The 15,763-nt window shown below is 41.3% G+C and overlaps 1 protein-coding gene and 1 long non-coding RNA gene across 13 annotated transcripts in view; one reads left to right on the top strand and one right to left on the bottom strand.

Annotated features, from left to right (window-relative positions):
• The window catches only part of NAXD (NAD(P)HX dehydratase), a 70,620-nt gene that overhangs the window by 51,070 nt on the left and 3,787 nt on the right, over positions 1-15,763 (top strand). For 9 of the 12 annotated variants that reach the window (XR_006282319.1, XR_005290542.2, XR_005290540.2 and 6 more), the window contains one exon: positions 7,546-7,666. Coding sequence is in view for 8 of the 12 variants with exons in the window: in XM_038386839.2 (XP_038242767.1) it covers positions 7,546-7,666 (121 nt within the window). In the remaining 4 variants the exon portion in view is untranslated. Of the gene's footprint in view, positions 1-7,545; positions 7,667-8,963; positions 9,041-15,763 lie in introns of those variants that run through there. The other 3 variants (XM_038386831.2, XM_038386833.2, XR_006282456.1) reach the window with 2 other exon arrangements.
• LOC122455611 lies at positions 57-7,582 on the bottom strand. The gene is made up of 2 exons (XR_006273979.1): positions 7,446-7,582; positions 57-905 (listed from the first exon to the last, which is right to left on the bottom strand). It is a non-coding gene; the product is annotated as an uncharacterized LOC122455611 (long non-coding RNA).

Raw genomic sequence — 15,763 nt, forward strand, 5'->3', positions numbered from 1 at the left:
AATTTAGTTAGGTCCTTGAAGTGTCTGTATTTTGACTTTTAAAATGAATTGTTATGTTTTTCTCCAGCCCCGTATCAGTTACTGGCTTCTCTCCTCAAAGCATAGCTTGAAAAGAGAGAGTCTCTGACAAGTAGCCAGCTAGCTTCTTCCCCAAGCCTCCCTCTGCCAGTAGATAGCAGCAGCATGCTACTCTCTCCAGTTCCTCTCCTACTGCCTGGAGACTTGTATAAGAAAGCAGGAAAGCATCAGGTGAGGGGAATGTCTTGCTATTGAACAGAGGTTAAAAAGCCACCTTCTGGCATAAGAGCCAATCCAGTGCCACTCAGGCCTTGAATTAAAGGTCCCACATCCTCCCCCTACTCCCTTTATGGCTGGATAAGTGGCTATTCAGCTGCTTGTTAAAGTTCCTGTCTTGCTTGGCTACTTTTGCAATGTCTGAGCATCCAGTAGATTCTTCTGCTCTCTTAATCAGACAGAGGACAGGATGTTTGTTCCCTTTCTGCATCCCCAAGCTAGACCTGATTGAGAGATTGCAGTTCCAATGCACTGGTTCAATATACACTCTGAGTACAGCCTGTAGTCTCCCTGGCACTATTCTATACCACCTGCCATCAGAGCAGCTCCTCAGTTCCTGCCTCCATCAAAGAAACAGATGATTGGAAAATTAAGATGAAATTGACTCTTTTTTTTTTTTTAACTTCTGAACAACTGGTATCTTACTCTCAAGGACCTAGCTAAATTTTAAGTGTGATTAGGGAATATGACAGTATAAACACCCTTTAAATAAAAGCCAGCTTACCTTTCCCACATCACTAGAGTGATTACTCCAGCCCTAGTCATTAGCATTTATATTGCCATTCTTTTGCATGCTGGGGCATGTCACCAGGATTCCTTTGTGGACCAACCTGCAAAACAGAAAAGGTTAAAACGTTACTTCTTTAGTATTAATAGTCGCCAGGTCAAATAAATGTATTGATCGGGGATTTCATTCAAATTGAAATAACTTTCTTAAAGCTGAATCTTCCATTTAGTAAAGCAAAATGGTCCTTGATAGCTATCCGAAGCGGCCAAGTAAGATTTGTGTGTGAAAACTGATGTTGTCTGAGAGAAACATTTGGAAGAAATATAATTCTGTTTGGGGCCAGATAGTATGTGAGACCTGCACTTACAGGACCTTTCATCTGAAGATCTCTGATTACTTTAAGAAGGTGGGTAAGAGGCATTATCCCCAGTTTGTAGATGGGGAAACGAGCACAGAGAAAATTAAGCGACTTGCCTGACCTATTACAGACAGGAATTAGACAAGCATAATCAGAAATAGTTTCAGAGAAGCAGCCGTGTTAATCTGTATTTGCAAAAAGAAAAGGAGTACTTGTGGCACCTTAGAGACTAACAAATTTATTTGAGCATAAGCTTTTGTGAGCTACAGCAGAACTCTGAATTCATGTCTTGGTCTACAACCTCATTATACATATTTCACTTTAAATCTTTACACTAGTCATTGTCTTTACCAGTGTTAATTATGTATTTGGTCATAGCTAGAACTTGCCCACATCTCGCATTTTAAAATATGAATAAATAAAAATAAAAAAAACTATGAACATGAATATCTAAAATTAACCTAATCATTCTGATTAACATTTTATAAATCAAGCATTGATGGCATACTATGAATAACCTGAGTTTTGCTGTGTTGAATATTTCCATGCGTTTTGATTTTTCTGATTATATCATGCCCTTAATAGCAAGTGCTATAAGTAAGACTGATCACTTATAACCTCCTGTTTTCACTTAACTTCCTGATTTTAGGGTGAAATTACCCATGCTTGATATTAGCAAAATGATGAAATTATTTTTGAGGAGAACCTTTTTTTTTTTTTTTTTTTAAATGTGGAAAAAATTTTTTTTTTCTAAACATGGAATCCTCACCGGAGTCTCACTCTGGGTTTTTAGCGCCCAGTGTGTTACAGAATAGGAACTTCTTCAGTTCAAAACTTTTTGGCAATGGTAGCTGGGCATGAGGGTTCCTATCTAATGTGCCCTCTTAATATCTGAGCACCTTATAATTTTTAATGTGCTTTAACCTCAGTATATCTTTGTGCGGTAGGGAAATCCCCATTTTATAGATAGGAAATTGAAGCACAAGAGAGATTAAGTGACTTGCCTGAGGTCACATAGAAAGTCTCTGGCAGAGCCAGGAAATGAACCAAGTCCACTAGACCAATTGAACCACTGATTATCTTTGCTCCAAATCATCTCATGTCATATACTCATAGAGTTTAAGGCCAGAAGGTGACTATTAGATCACCTAATCCAACCTGTATCATGCAGGCCTTTACGTTTCACCCAGTTATCTCTGTATTGAACTCAATCGCTTATGTTTGTCTAAAACCAATCTTCCAGAAAGGCATTGAGTCTTGGTAGTTTGTTGCAATGGTTGATCATCTTCGCTCTTAAAATTTTATACCTGACTTCTAAATTGAATTTGTCTGGCTTTAGCTTCCAGCCATTGGTTCTTGTTATGCCTTTCTCCACTAAAAATCCCCTTTATACCTGTTACTATTTCTTTGTGAATGTACTTACGCCCTGTAATCAAGTCACCTCTTAATCATCTTTTTGATAAGAAACAGATTGAGTTCTTTGAGTCTCCCACTGTAAGGCATTTCCTCTATCCCTCAAATAATTTTTGTGGTTCTTTTCTGCATCATTTCCAATTTTTCAACATTGTTTTTAAAATGTGGGCACCAGAACTGGACACAGTGTTCCTATATCTGTTTCACCAGTGCTGCGTACAGAGGTAAAATAATCTCCATACTTCTATTCGCTTCTCCTCTGGGTATAGGTCCAAGGATCGTATTAGCCCACTTTGCCACAGAATTGTGCCGGGAGCTCATATTTAGTTGTTTGTCCACCGAGGCTCTTTTTCCGAGTGACTGCTTTCCAAGATGCAGTTCCCTGTTCTGTAGATGTGGCCTGCATTCTTTATATTTGGTTGTATCAAAATGCATTTTGTATGACTGGGCCCAGGTTACAGAGAGATACAGATTGCTCCGTATGACTACCCTGTCCTCATTATTTACCTTTTTGCCAACCTCTGTCATTTGCAGATTTTTATCAGCAATGCTTTTATATTTATTTCCAGATTATTGATAAAAATGTTGAATAGTGTTGAGCTTGTAGCTAGAGCTCTACTGGAAACACCCCATTCAATGATGATTCTCCATTGACAACTTTTTTTTTTTTTTTTTAGATTTGTCAGCCCGTTTTTTAATCTGTTTAACAAGAGCTCCATTAATGTTGTATAATTCCAGTTTTATAATGAGTGTCTTGATATACTAAATGAAACACTTTACAAGGAGTCTAAGTTTATTATATCAATGGAGTTACCTTTATCAACCAAATTTACAGTCTCTCTAAAGAATTGAATCGGGTTTCTTTGCCAGGACCTATTTTCTATAAAGCAGTGTTGACTGATATTAATTTATATTCCTATTGTTTATCAATTGAATCCCGTATCAGCTTTTCTGTTATGTTTTTTGGGATTGATGTCAGGCTAACCAACCTGTAGTTACCCAGATCATCCTGCTGGCCATTTTTGAATATTGGCACATTAGCACTCTTCCAGTCTTCTAGAAAGCTTATGCTCAGATAAATTAGTTAGTTTCTAAGGTGCCACAAGTACTCCCAGTATACCGTGATTTATTATAATTAACATCAGCAGTTGTGAGAAATCTCTTCAGCCTACTCTTTTAGGACTCAAGTGCAAGTTATTCAGGCCTGCTGATTTTAATATGTTTATGCCTTGCAATTCTTGTCTAATATCTTCTTTAATGGTCTGGAAAGTACTTCATCCTTGTATGATACAAATGCACCATCCTGCTTCTTTCCAAACACAGAACAGAAATATGTATTGAATTCTTTTCTGTGTCATTTAATAACAGTTTTATCACCTCTATCTAGTGATGGACCAACACCATTGCCACTAGCTGCCACTGCTCCATGCAAGGTGTATGGAAGGTCAGCCACATGGTCGTCCCTGCCCATTTTTACAAAGCTCTGTTGCTTCGATTTGGCCTCTGGGGATCTAAATTCTTAGTACTGCAGAACCAGTTTCCAAGACAAGGTGCCCTACAGTTCCTTTGGGGAAGGTCAAAGACGCTCTTCAGTTCTAACTGAACTGGCCAAATTTTTGAAAAAGCATCACAAAGACCTATCCTCTGAGGCTCTGCCAGTCTGTCAGTTTATGCTGCCTGTTGTTGCTTGGAAGTATTTCATTCTTTTTTATTTATTTTAATTTAAAAAGTTCACCATCTTAATACTGGTCATCAGCCTTTGTTCATTTTTGCAATGCGCTTACTTCAGTGTGTCAACCTTCTATCTTGAAGCATATCTTGAGTTACTGAGTCTAAGACTAAGACTCTTGTGAGGATGATGGTACCTTTTTGCCATTATTTAGGTTACATACATGGAATTCTGCTTCTTTGAAGCATCCTCACTGATTTGTACCATATCATCTCTGCTTATGGTGGGGGTGGGGGTCTGCTTTTGTTTACCTTCTAGGTGATGTGTACATATGAGGCTTCCAGAAATCTTTTACTTTATATATATATTTTTTTTATAATTGGCTTAGTTTGAAGAGCAGTTGCCTCCTGCACAATTCAGAACTGACTAGAAGGCTAAGGGGCTGTGAGGTAGTGGCAGATGGTGACACAGGGCTAATAAGCAGGGCTTGTGCTCAGCTGCCACTCAGATGGCCAAAATAAAAGCTTTGAACAGAGGATTTTCCATCCTGCCTTCTGCCAAGAGTTCAAGACCTTCCAGTGAAAATCCTGTGAGATATCTTCAGAATAGCCGCATTAGAGAGATTTTTCCCCAAAACTATATACCTTTGTCACACAGCTAATAAAAAAAACAAAACCAAACCTCTGCCCTTTGAAACTTGACACACAAATAGTACTCACTGAGAAACACATCCACAACCTAATCTGGGTGGGGGTAGAGGAAAGGTGTAGGGAGGAGTGATTGAAAAATTAACTTCTGGGCATGTTGTGGTGGCATCTGCTAAAATGTTATTAGTGATTAATGAATCCATGCCTTCTTGATGATACCAACAAAGCACAGTTGCTTGGCCTGATGAGCCCAGATGGATTACTGCTGAGACAACTGGCAAGGGAAAGAGAGGGAGGCTCATAGTATATTTCTCTGCCACGCCCACCAACAAAGAGAGAGTACAGCCTTAGAGCTGAACTAGAAACGGTGTGATTGTGATGACCGGATTTTAAATGCTATTGCTTAAGGATGTGCAAATAAATTTCCCCAATTTTTCATGTAAATTGCCCCACTTTTCTAAATAAAAAGGCTCAGTGATTCCTCTTGCAGAAAATTCAAGTGAGAGTAGCTCAGATATTTTAGATGAACAATAATGTTCAGGGCTCTTGGGGAGGTCAAGGCCAGGACCCAGAGGTGGACTTCGGAGAACTGGAGCAGGGGTTGCTATCCCAAGTAATTGCTTCCCTGCTGGGACAGATTGTTTGTTCTCGATCTGGGAGAGGCTTTGTGACCCTTGCCCAAAGAGAGAAGGGGGTGAATCTGATTGTTTGCCTGGAGGAGATGTGCCTGAATTAATTTTGTTTTCTTTTTATTTGCTTTGTGAGCCCTTGCAGCTCAATATGTGGCGAATGGAGGAAAGTGATCCTGTGGGCTGTAGGAGTTAGATTACAGCTAAACTATTTGCATGCTCATACTATCTTGAATTCACTTCATGAACCTGGGTGCCTTCAGAGTAAAAATGCAAAATCTAATACTGTGACCTAACCTTTCCATAGTAACACTGTTGACAAAGAACAGAAGAAAATCTCAGTTACAAAGGTCTGAACTTGCCCCTTCCCCCACCTCCATAAGAAAATAACTTTTAAATGCTACCTGGAACCTATTAAGTACGGGCAATCTCTTCCCTCTCTTCTCCTCCCCACCCCCCCACCCCAAAGTAATGCAACATAAAGGTGTCACAATTAACATTTATAAAAATAGTAATACCCATTGCTTATATAGTTTATCAGTAGATCTCAAAGCGCTTTATAAAAGGGAGGTAAGTCTCATTCCCATTTTATATATAGGAAAACTGAAGTACAGATAAATGAAATGACTTGCCATGGTCACTGGCAGGCCAGTCGCAGAGCCAGCATTTGAACTCAGGTCTCCTGACTATCAATCCAGTGCTCTGTCATCTAGGTTGCTTCTACAATGGTGATAACATGACTGTGGGTGCACGTACTGTATAGTTTCTTATATTTAACAACAGATAGAACTATTTCATTACACACTTAACAAGGAAAGGCAAAAATAAACAGTTCTAAATAAAGGCAATGTGGCCAAATTAAAGTTGCAGAAATTAAGATAATGGGAAAATTAAATTTCTATACCTACATTAACAGAACATTAACAGCGCTTTGAAATAATTTCTCCTCATTCTTATAAAATATAATTAGTTTTGCAGGCAACCTTTTGTGGGAAGTGCGTGATAGATGCTGGATTCCAATATTAAACTTGTTACAGGGGTTCTGTTACAAAAAAATGGTTCTCTCAATCATTTCATGTTAAGCATTGTCTCTATAGACTGAGTGGGTATTAATGTAATTTATATGGTGTCCGTGGTAATATTAGTGCTATATGATGCACACAAAGTAAAAATTTCAGAAGAACCTTAGTCTCATTTTCCAAAGTGCTTGAGTCTCATTAATGTTCAATGGGACTTTGGCTCCTAAATGACTTTTAGGACTGTGGGTAAAATTTTCAAAAGCATCTTTCTCCTGAGAATTTACAGTGTGTTAAGAGACCCAGAAATCTTCTGTTCCCTAATCTTCTGTTAATTTTCAAAAAATTGCCAACCTCCTTTTGTTGGGACAGTTAATGCATAAGATGTTTGAGTGTTTTTGATAATTATTTATGACCTTTGAAAGGGATACTTTGATCAAATTTTGCCCACAATGTAGGTTTTATTTAAAAAAAAAAAAAATTCCAAGCAGTATTTACAACCCAAACACTACAAGTTTGTTGGTTGATTTCTAATTATATTTCTTTCCCCTGCTCAGTCTTTGTAACTCACTTCTCAGATTTGTAAACTCTTCAGGTCAGATTATGGTGTGCTTTGTGTTTGTACAATGGTTCATACAGTGGAGACCCAGTCCTATTGGGGCTTCTGGTCATTATGGTAATATAATTTAATAGTACATGAAAGCCTACATGTGAAATTGGCTATACGCAGAGTCTATTTTCCATTCTGAGAGAAATGGAAAAAGTAAACTGCATACTTGATAACTTTTATTTTTACATATTTTGCTTTTAATCATTGAAATTTTTTTTTTTAAAATGGGTGATTAAGTCGTCTTTACAGTAAATTCTAACCTGACAATGTCTCTCCTCAGAGAAGAAATGTTCTAGCATACCTTGCATTTCCTGTGTTTCCTCAGCTCTCTCAGCCCTGGTAGTATGTCACGTAAATAGAGGGTAAGTATATGTGACCCTTTGTTTTTGGTTTCTTTGTAGTACTTGTATGCAGTCATGAAGGAAGCAGCCGAAGATGTGGTGGACAAGGGGACCTTCTTTCAGGTTCGCTTGGAGTCTTGGCACACTGGGCATTTCTTGCTGGACCAGAAAAAACTAATGGGTATGATTTCATTAGTTACTACTTTTAGCTCATATTAGCCATGTTCCTCACAGCAACTCCTGTAGAGATGCTATTAAGAAACACAATCTGAATTTGGGGCACTGGGATAGATCACCCTGACAAACATTGTGTTGTAGACAATAGCCGTTGTAATAGTTCTGGTTTTGATGAAGCCAAACTGTCTCTTGGCTCTGAGAATGGCTCAAGATCACAAGGCAGAAAAGCAATGCAAACCTGAATGGATTTCCAAGAATATTTATTTACAGAATATATGTTTTTAAAATGAATTTCACAGACAGAATATATATCAGATGTAATATTAAATAAATGGTAGTTGCTGTACAGCAGTGAAATCTCAACAATATACAAATATATATAATTTTGTTATCTCTCTGTGGTGTATTGATGAATTGTGTTGGTTCAGTCAGGATATTCTACAAATGTAATTTGTCATTTAAATTATAAATGTATAAATTGTAAAATACTAAATGGACTAACTGAAGAATCAACTAAGCCAATTACAGGTACTTAAAAACATTTAATTTGGCTATGTCAAAATCTCAGAAGTAATTTGGGTTCACAATAAAACATTTTAAAATAAAAGGTCATTGCCAGCTATTTTAAGAATATATAATAATTCCTATCAGATTCGCCTAGTGGTCCATATAATTCTATATCCTTTCTGTAGCCAGTACCACTGCTGCAAAGGAAATCACAAAAAATCCTGGAGTGCACAATTATGGAATAACTTTCCCTCTCTTTCCATGACCTTAATGGGAGATCGTCTCATTAGCCATGTAACTATGTAATCCTTTTCTGAAACCTGCTCTACTCTTGGTCTCGATGGTGTATTGTGCCAATCAGTTCCACAGGTTGTACACCATGTTAAAAAATTTCCTTTTGTAGATTTTAAATACGTTGCCTTTTTAAATTTAATTGCGTGTCCCCTAGTTTTTATATTGAGAGAGAGAGTAAATAGGATCATCCTATTTACTTGCTATATACTAAATGTTATTTTATATACTTTTTATGATGTGTCTTACCTAAAGAGTCTCGGTCTTTTTAATCTCTCCTTGTGGCAGTTTCTGTATGCTTATAGACATTTTCATCACCACCACCACCCCCCTTTAAACCCCTTCTGTTTTCACTATATCTGTTTTGAGATAAGGTGACCAGGACTGAACACAGTATTTCAGGTTAGGGCATACCATTGACTCTGAGTATTATAAAATTATCAGTTATTTTTCTATTATATTCTTTATACATCTTAATATTGTTTGCTATTTTTGACCACCAGTGTGCATGGAAGATGTTTTTCAGTGAACTATCCACAGTGATGACCAGTTATTTGTTCCCATTATCATTTTCTTCTAGGTGGGTTTTTTTATTCTAATTTTAATAATCATTTCTACTTATTCTCCTGAAGTAAGGATCATGGGTCTGTAAATCCTAACATCACCATTAGTGCCTTTTTCTTTCTTTAATAGTTAGAATATTAGTTGCTCATAGCCTTGCAGTATAGTAGCTGATATTAATGATTACATATTTTTAGAAGCAGCTCAGCCATTTTACTCTAAGTTTCTTGAGAACTCTTAGTTCTTTGAGTATATGTCTCAATGGGTGCTCCGCTGTAGGATGCGTGCGTGCCCATGCACTCTTGACCGGAGAATACAAAATAGTGTCTAACGGTCCACACCAGTAAAGAGCAGTACCTCATGTGAGGCCATATGAGGAGATGTTTGCCCACCACTACTCAGCTTTTTCTTAACTGTCTGCAGTTCAAGACAGAGCAATTTGGTGTCCACTCTTCTCAGCTTCCTGCTTTTTCCCTGTGAAATCTTTACTTATTTTATTTCATTATTATTGTATTGGTTGTGCTCTGCAGGTGGGGGGGCGGAGGGAGTAGTTTGACCCCTTAGAAATTGAAGTTAGTGTCTAGATCCTCTTGGTTATGCCTAAAATCCCGGGTTTAAACCCTATCAGACCTGCCAAAGATCTTTTCCCTATAGTAACTGACACTCCAGTTGCCTGAGGTGCTTGGGTGAATCCCACATTCCTTCAAAGTGCACGGTGTTAGGCAAAAAGATGCTTTTCCCCAAGAATCAGGCAAGCACAGACAATACTGAAGGGGGTTTATTCATGGTACCGGGAAGACTGTCAAGGAGTTTCAAAGATATGGTGCCATAGTGGCCAGTTGTATACATTCTCTTATCAATTCATTTGCATTTATCTGTACATACAGAGACAGGCATTGTTACAAGTTAAGAGAGAACCCTAAACATAGATAAAACTAAGAACAGTATGTACGTATAGAGGTCATCCTATTGCATCAAGCATCTATGGCTACCTTGTGGGGGAAAGAGGCAGGGTGGGGGAGTAGGGATTAGTGCTTACAGACATCTGGTGGGCTCTGAAGGGAGGGTTAGTATTGTTCTAAGAGCTGAGTTACTGGGCGGGCATTGACCATATAAGCTTATCAATTGTTTACAGTTGTCCGTGTCCTTGCTACCGAATGCTTATTGAAACATTCCTGCTTGTTCTGCGGTTTTTGTCTTAGCTGTTAACTAAATTTTAACTCTTTGCTGACCATGGTCTACTTGGGGTTCAAAGTCGGGTCCAAGAAAGACAGGAGACTATGCTGAACTCCTCCTAGCTCCAGATGTGTCTTTTCCCTCCCCTGCCCCAGTACATCAGCCTCAACATCTCAGGCCACTCCAGTGTTTGCTGGAACCTTGTCAGCAGCCCTCGACATCAAGACCTTCAGGAAAAAGAAGCATATTTTCCCCAAGCAGGGAAACAAAGAGGGGGGGTGGGTCACCCCAGAAGACTCATCAGGAGACCTCGCATCCCAAGGATGCCACTGAGGCACCAGTACTGCATAAAAAATTCCACGTGGACAAGCCCTCTACCCTCAGGGCGCCATCTTCATTGGTACCATCTGATACCTCAGCATTGCAACGCACACAGACCTACCCCACATGCTCAGGTACCATCATCTTACCATAACTCTGAGGTCCAAGAAGATCCGGGGAACTCTTCATTCACTAGCTACTTCCTGATATCCACTCCGGTACTGACCCCAGCTTTGGCCATTGACTATCATAGCCCTCTATCGTGTTCCAGATTCCTGTCCACGGAGCACCTCGTAGTTCTGGATGAACTGGAGTCCCTGATTTCAGAGAGGTCTACCACAGTCCCCTCCCCAATACAGCCTTGGCGCCTGCAAGCCAATTCTCACTTGAGCCTCCAGTCTTTTGGTACTGGCAACAATATGTGAGGCCTGCTCCCCACTTAGTTCTGGGGATACTATGAACTGTGAGATTTTTGGTACAGGACTCCACTTCTATACCATACCATCATGCTTCCATGAGCCCATTTAATGAAGAGGGTCTCCCAGAACTGATTAAACCTCCTAGGTCATGGGACTATGACTGTTTGGTGACACCGCCCCCCACACTCCCCCTCCACACTGTGCCTGCTGGAATCACAGAGCCGCTTTGAAGAACAGTTCCTTCAGGATGTCATCAAAAAAGAAACTTCATCTCCCAGCAATACCGTATCACCCTCCGGTACTGATGAACCAATCTCCAGTACCACACACTTTGTCAGTATTAGATGGTACACAGGAGAAGCAAGAATCACATACAGAAGAGGTCTCTCTTCCTCAGCCAGCTGGTCCTCATTCTCCAGAGGAGGCAACTATGCCACTGCCACCATCATATGCTGATGACTTCAGGGCCTTCTAGGACCTCATGAAGTGCCTGGCAAATTCCCTACTGATCCCTGTGGAAGAAGGCCAGGAGTCCCAGCACTCTTTTTGGTGAGTATTTTAACATCAATCCCAAGGGAATTTCCAATTAATGAGGCATTATTAACTCCTGCTCACACCCTGTGGCAAACACCTGCCACAGTTCTACCCACCTGTAAGTGAACCGATAAAAAAAATATATTTCACCTAAGGAAATGGAGCACCTTTTTCCCATCCTTTCCCTAAGGGTGGACATAGCCAGCAAAGGGAACAGTCAGACTTGCCTTAGACCTTCTCCTCTGGATAAGGAGTCCAAACACTGGACTTACGAGGGAGGAAGTACTACTCATCATCGGCTCTTCGATTTCAAATTGCCAACTATTAGGCCTTGATGATAGAAATAGGATTTCAATAATTACTCAAAATTCACACACTTTATTGAACACCTGCCACAAGACCAGAGACACCAAATTCTGTCCCTCATTTCTGAAGGCCAGTTAGTTGTCTGCAGGCTGCTCTAAATGCTGATGAGACGGCCTCTAAATCCATGACCATGACTGTGATTGTGAGAAGAACATCTTGGTTTCAGTCTTCTCGCCTCATGAGAGAGGAGCGGAACACCATAGACGGCCTTCCCTGTGAAGAGCCAAGGCTTTTCATTGAGCACCTGGACTCCTCTTTCCACATGCTGAGGACACCAGGGCAACACTCTGGTCTCTGGGAATTTGTCCCTGCAACATAAATACGTTTTAGCAGATTTCAAACCATTCAGCAATCCAGGCTGTTTCAATACCATCATGCCTTCTCCAAACCCTGGAGCCCTTCAGGAGAAGGCCTAAACCCCAAAAGAGAGGTCCACCTGCTTCTACAACTGTCCAGTCTACACCTCCCTCTAAGAGGCAGTTTTGATACCTCGGTTGAGGGCATCGAGCAGCCTCCTCCACCACATTCTGTGTGGTGCAATCGTTCCATCCAGCCTAGCTTTGGAAACTGCCTACCCCAGTTCCTACTTGCCTGGGAACACATCACCTCAGAAAATAGATTTTGTAGGTCATCAAAGTGGGTTACACCATACACTTCCACTCTACCCCCTCTCCTTTTCTCATGAGGAGCTCCTACAAGTGGAGGTACAGTCTCTTATTATTGGGGGCGATAGAACTGGTACCATTCGAGTTTGTCAGAAGAGGGTTCTATTCCAGCTATTTCCTAGTCCCCAAGAGGCACAGAATGTGGAGACCAATCCTTGACTTCAGGAATTTGAACGACTACATCCTTGCACAGCATTTCGGAAGGATGACTTTAGCAACCGTTATTCCATTCCTAGATCTGGAAGATTGGTTTGTTGCCCTTGACCTACAAGATGTCTGCTTTGTTAGCCATCCACCATTCCCACAGGTGTTTTCTACACTTTGTAATAGGATAAGATCACTACCAATATTGAGCCCTCCCCTTCGAGTTCTCCATGGCCTTGATGGTCTTTACAAAGATCCTCTTAGCCATAGCAGCTTGCCTTTGTCACTGGAGCATTGCAGTATTCCCATACTTGGACAACTGGCTGATCAGAGGCCAGTCAGACCTACAGCTTCAGTAGGCAACCTCCAAAGCACCACCTATTCCAACCTCTGGGCCTTTTCATCAGTTACAAGAAATCTATTCTAACTGCAATCCAAAAACCCCCGCCCCCAAAAAACAAACATAGGCGCTACCCTAGACTCCCTATCAGCCAGAGCCTACCTATCCAAATACAGGTTTTCCACACTATTCAGTCTAATCTTGACGGTACGGTGCAGTCCACAAACATCTGTAAGGACTTGCCTGCAACTCTTGGAACACGTGTCAGCCTCCACATTTGTAGAACCTCATGCAAGTCTGCATCTCGCATGTTTTCAGACATGGTTAAGATCAGAGTATACTCCAAGCAGACACCACCTTTGCAAATGTATCACATTATTGCAGAAGATTCTAGACTCCCTTACACTGGAAGAACCCTGGGAAGGTTTCCATGAGAACTCCCTTCTCTCAGCTTCCACCAACACAGATTCTGACAACAGACACTTCTCTATTGGAACAGGCAACCCATCTTCAAGGGGTTACCACGTAGGGCAAATTATATCCAGGGCTATGCCCCATATCAACATCCTGGAGTTAAGAGCAGTATGGTATGCTTGCCTGCACTCTTATACAGGGCTATTCCATCAGGGTAATGCTGAGCAACAGGGCAGCGATGTATTACATCAATTGACAAGGCGGAGTAAGATCCCAGTCTTTGTACGCAGAGGCACTAAGGCTGTGGAATTAGTGCATCTCACATCAGATAGAAATCTCAGCAGTCTCTCTACCAGGCTTCCGTAATGCAATTGCAGATGCTTCTGGCAGGACCATGAATGGGAACTCAAAGGCACTGTCTTCTGCAGCATCTTCCAGACTTTGGATGTCTCAGCAGTGTAGACCTTTCTGCCACTTTGGACAATACAAAATGTCACTTTTTCTGCTCCAAGAGGGGCTTAAGGCTGCAATTCATTGGGAGAGGCTCTGATGACACCGTGGCACCTTACTTTGCTGTACGCCTAACCCATCTCTATCTCTGATCCTCAAGACTTTATTCAAACTGTGTCAGCAAAGCATGAGGCTCATCCTCAGAGCACCGGCCTGGCCAAGACAAGTGTGATACTCAAACCTACTTCACCTCCCAGTTGCAACTCCTCTCTGACTCCTTCAGGAAGGATCTCCTGTCACAGAATTTAGGGACCCACTTCCACCCCTCCTCCCTGCATCAGACAACTTGGCTCCTGTTATCAAGCATGGAACTAACCTTTTCTACTGGAGTTCAAACAGTCCTCTTATCCAGTAAGAGACCTCTAGTGCCCAAAAACAACATACCTTCAAAAGTGGAAATGTTTCTATTCCTGGTACTTTCTTCCATCTTCTCAAGCCTCAGAGTCCTGCTTTCCAAGATCACAATTCGTCTGTTAGACTTAAAGACGCAAAGGCAAAGTAAGCTCAATTAAAGTGCCTTTGGCCAGTATTACGGCCTTCCACTCACCCATCCGTGACTTCAGTCTTTGCCCAGCCTACCTCAGCCAGATTCCTCCAGGGCCTTCACAGCCTTTTTCCTCCGGCCCTTCAGTGGGACCTCAGCCTGGTTTTTAATGCCCTGAGGAAGCCTCCTTTTGAACCAGTGGCTACTTGCTCTCTCCTCTCCCTCCCCCTTAAGACATCATTCCTCATAGCTGTCGCATCAACCAAACCAATGGGAGAACTCTGCATTCTTATGGCTGACCCACCATATGCCATCTTGTATGGAGACAAAGTCACACTGTGTCCCCATCCTCATTTCCTCCTGAAAATTTCTTCGGAATATCCCATTAGCCAGGAGATTTGCCTACCAATCTTCTACCCAAAACCACATGCCTCCAGAGAGGAGACCAGCTTTCACACACTGGATGTCAGAAGGGTCTGTGCCTTTTACCTTGATAGGACTAAGACCTTTCAGATCTCTGAGGTTGTCTCTTCATCCTCTCTTCAAATTACAACCTTTGTGTAGAAATAAGTCATTTCTATCAAAATGGGTTTCAGGCTGCATCTTAAACTCTTATGAATCTGCAGATATGCAGCCCCCTCAGAGAGTGACATGTTCCACGAGGCCCACTCCACATCTCTAGGTCTTCTGAAAAATTTCCACAGCAGAAATCTGTAGCTCTGCTACTAGACCATCCATACTTTTGCAAAGCATTATGCCAACTCACCTGCTTCCAGGGATGATACTACCTTTGGCAGTCTTCCAAGCGGTCCTGGACTTGGCTCCTCAGCACTCCCTTCTTCAATGAGATACTGCTTGAAAGTCCCCTACAGTGGAGCATACACAGGGACATACACTGAAAGGAGGAGGAGCGGTTACTTACCTCACAATAACTTGAGTTCTTCAGGATGTTTTGTCCCTATGGGTGCTCCACTTCTCGCCTTTTCTCCCATCTGCTGTGGAGTCTTCAGCTTTGCAATCGAAAAGGAAATGAATGGTGGTGGGTCCACACCTCCTTAAATTCCCTTGTAAGGAGGCATGAGGCACTGCTCTGCACAGGTGCAGTCCTGTGGACACTATTGGGTATTCTCTGGTCAAGAGCACATGCACATCCTATAGTGGAGTACCCATAGAGTCAAAACAGCTCATAAAACTCATGTTACTGTAAGGTAAGTAACCTCTCCTTGGCTAGTCCTTCTGACCGGTTACTTTTTAATCCATTTGTTCCAATATCTCAATCATCATCACTCACTGAAAAGATTTCAGAGTAGCAGCCGTGTTAGTCTGTATTCGCAAAAAGAAAAGGAGTGCTTGTGGCACCTTAGAGACT

This window comes from Dermochelys coriacea, chromosome 1, assembly GCF_009764565.3.
Source record: "Dermochelys coriacea isolate rDerCor1 chromosome 1, rDerCor1.pri.v4, whole genome shotgun sequence".
Classification (NCBI taxonomy): Eukaryota; Metazoa; Chordata; order Testudines; family Dermochelyidae; genus Dermochelys; species Dermochelys coriacea.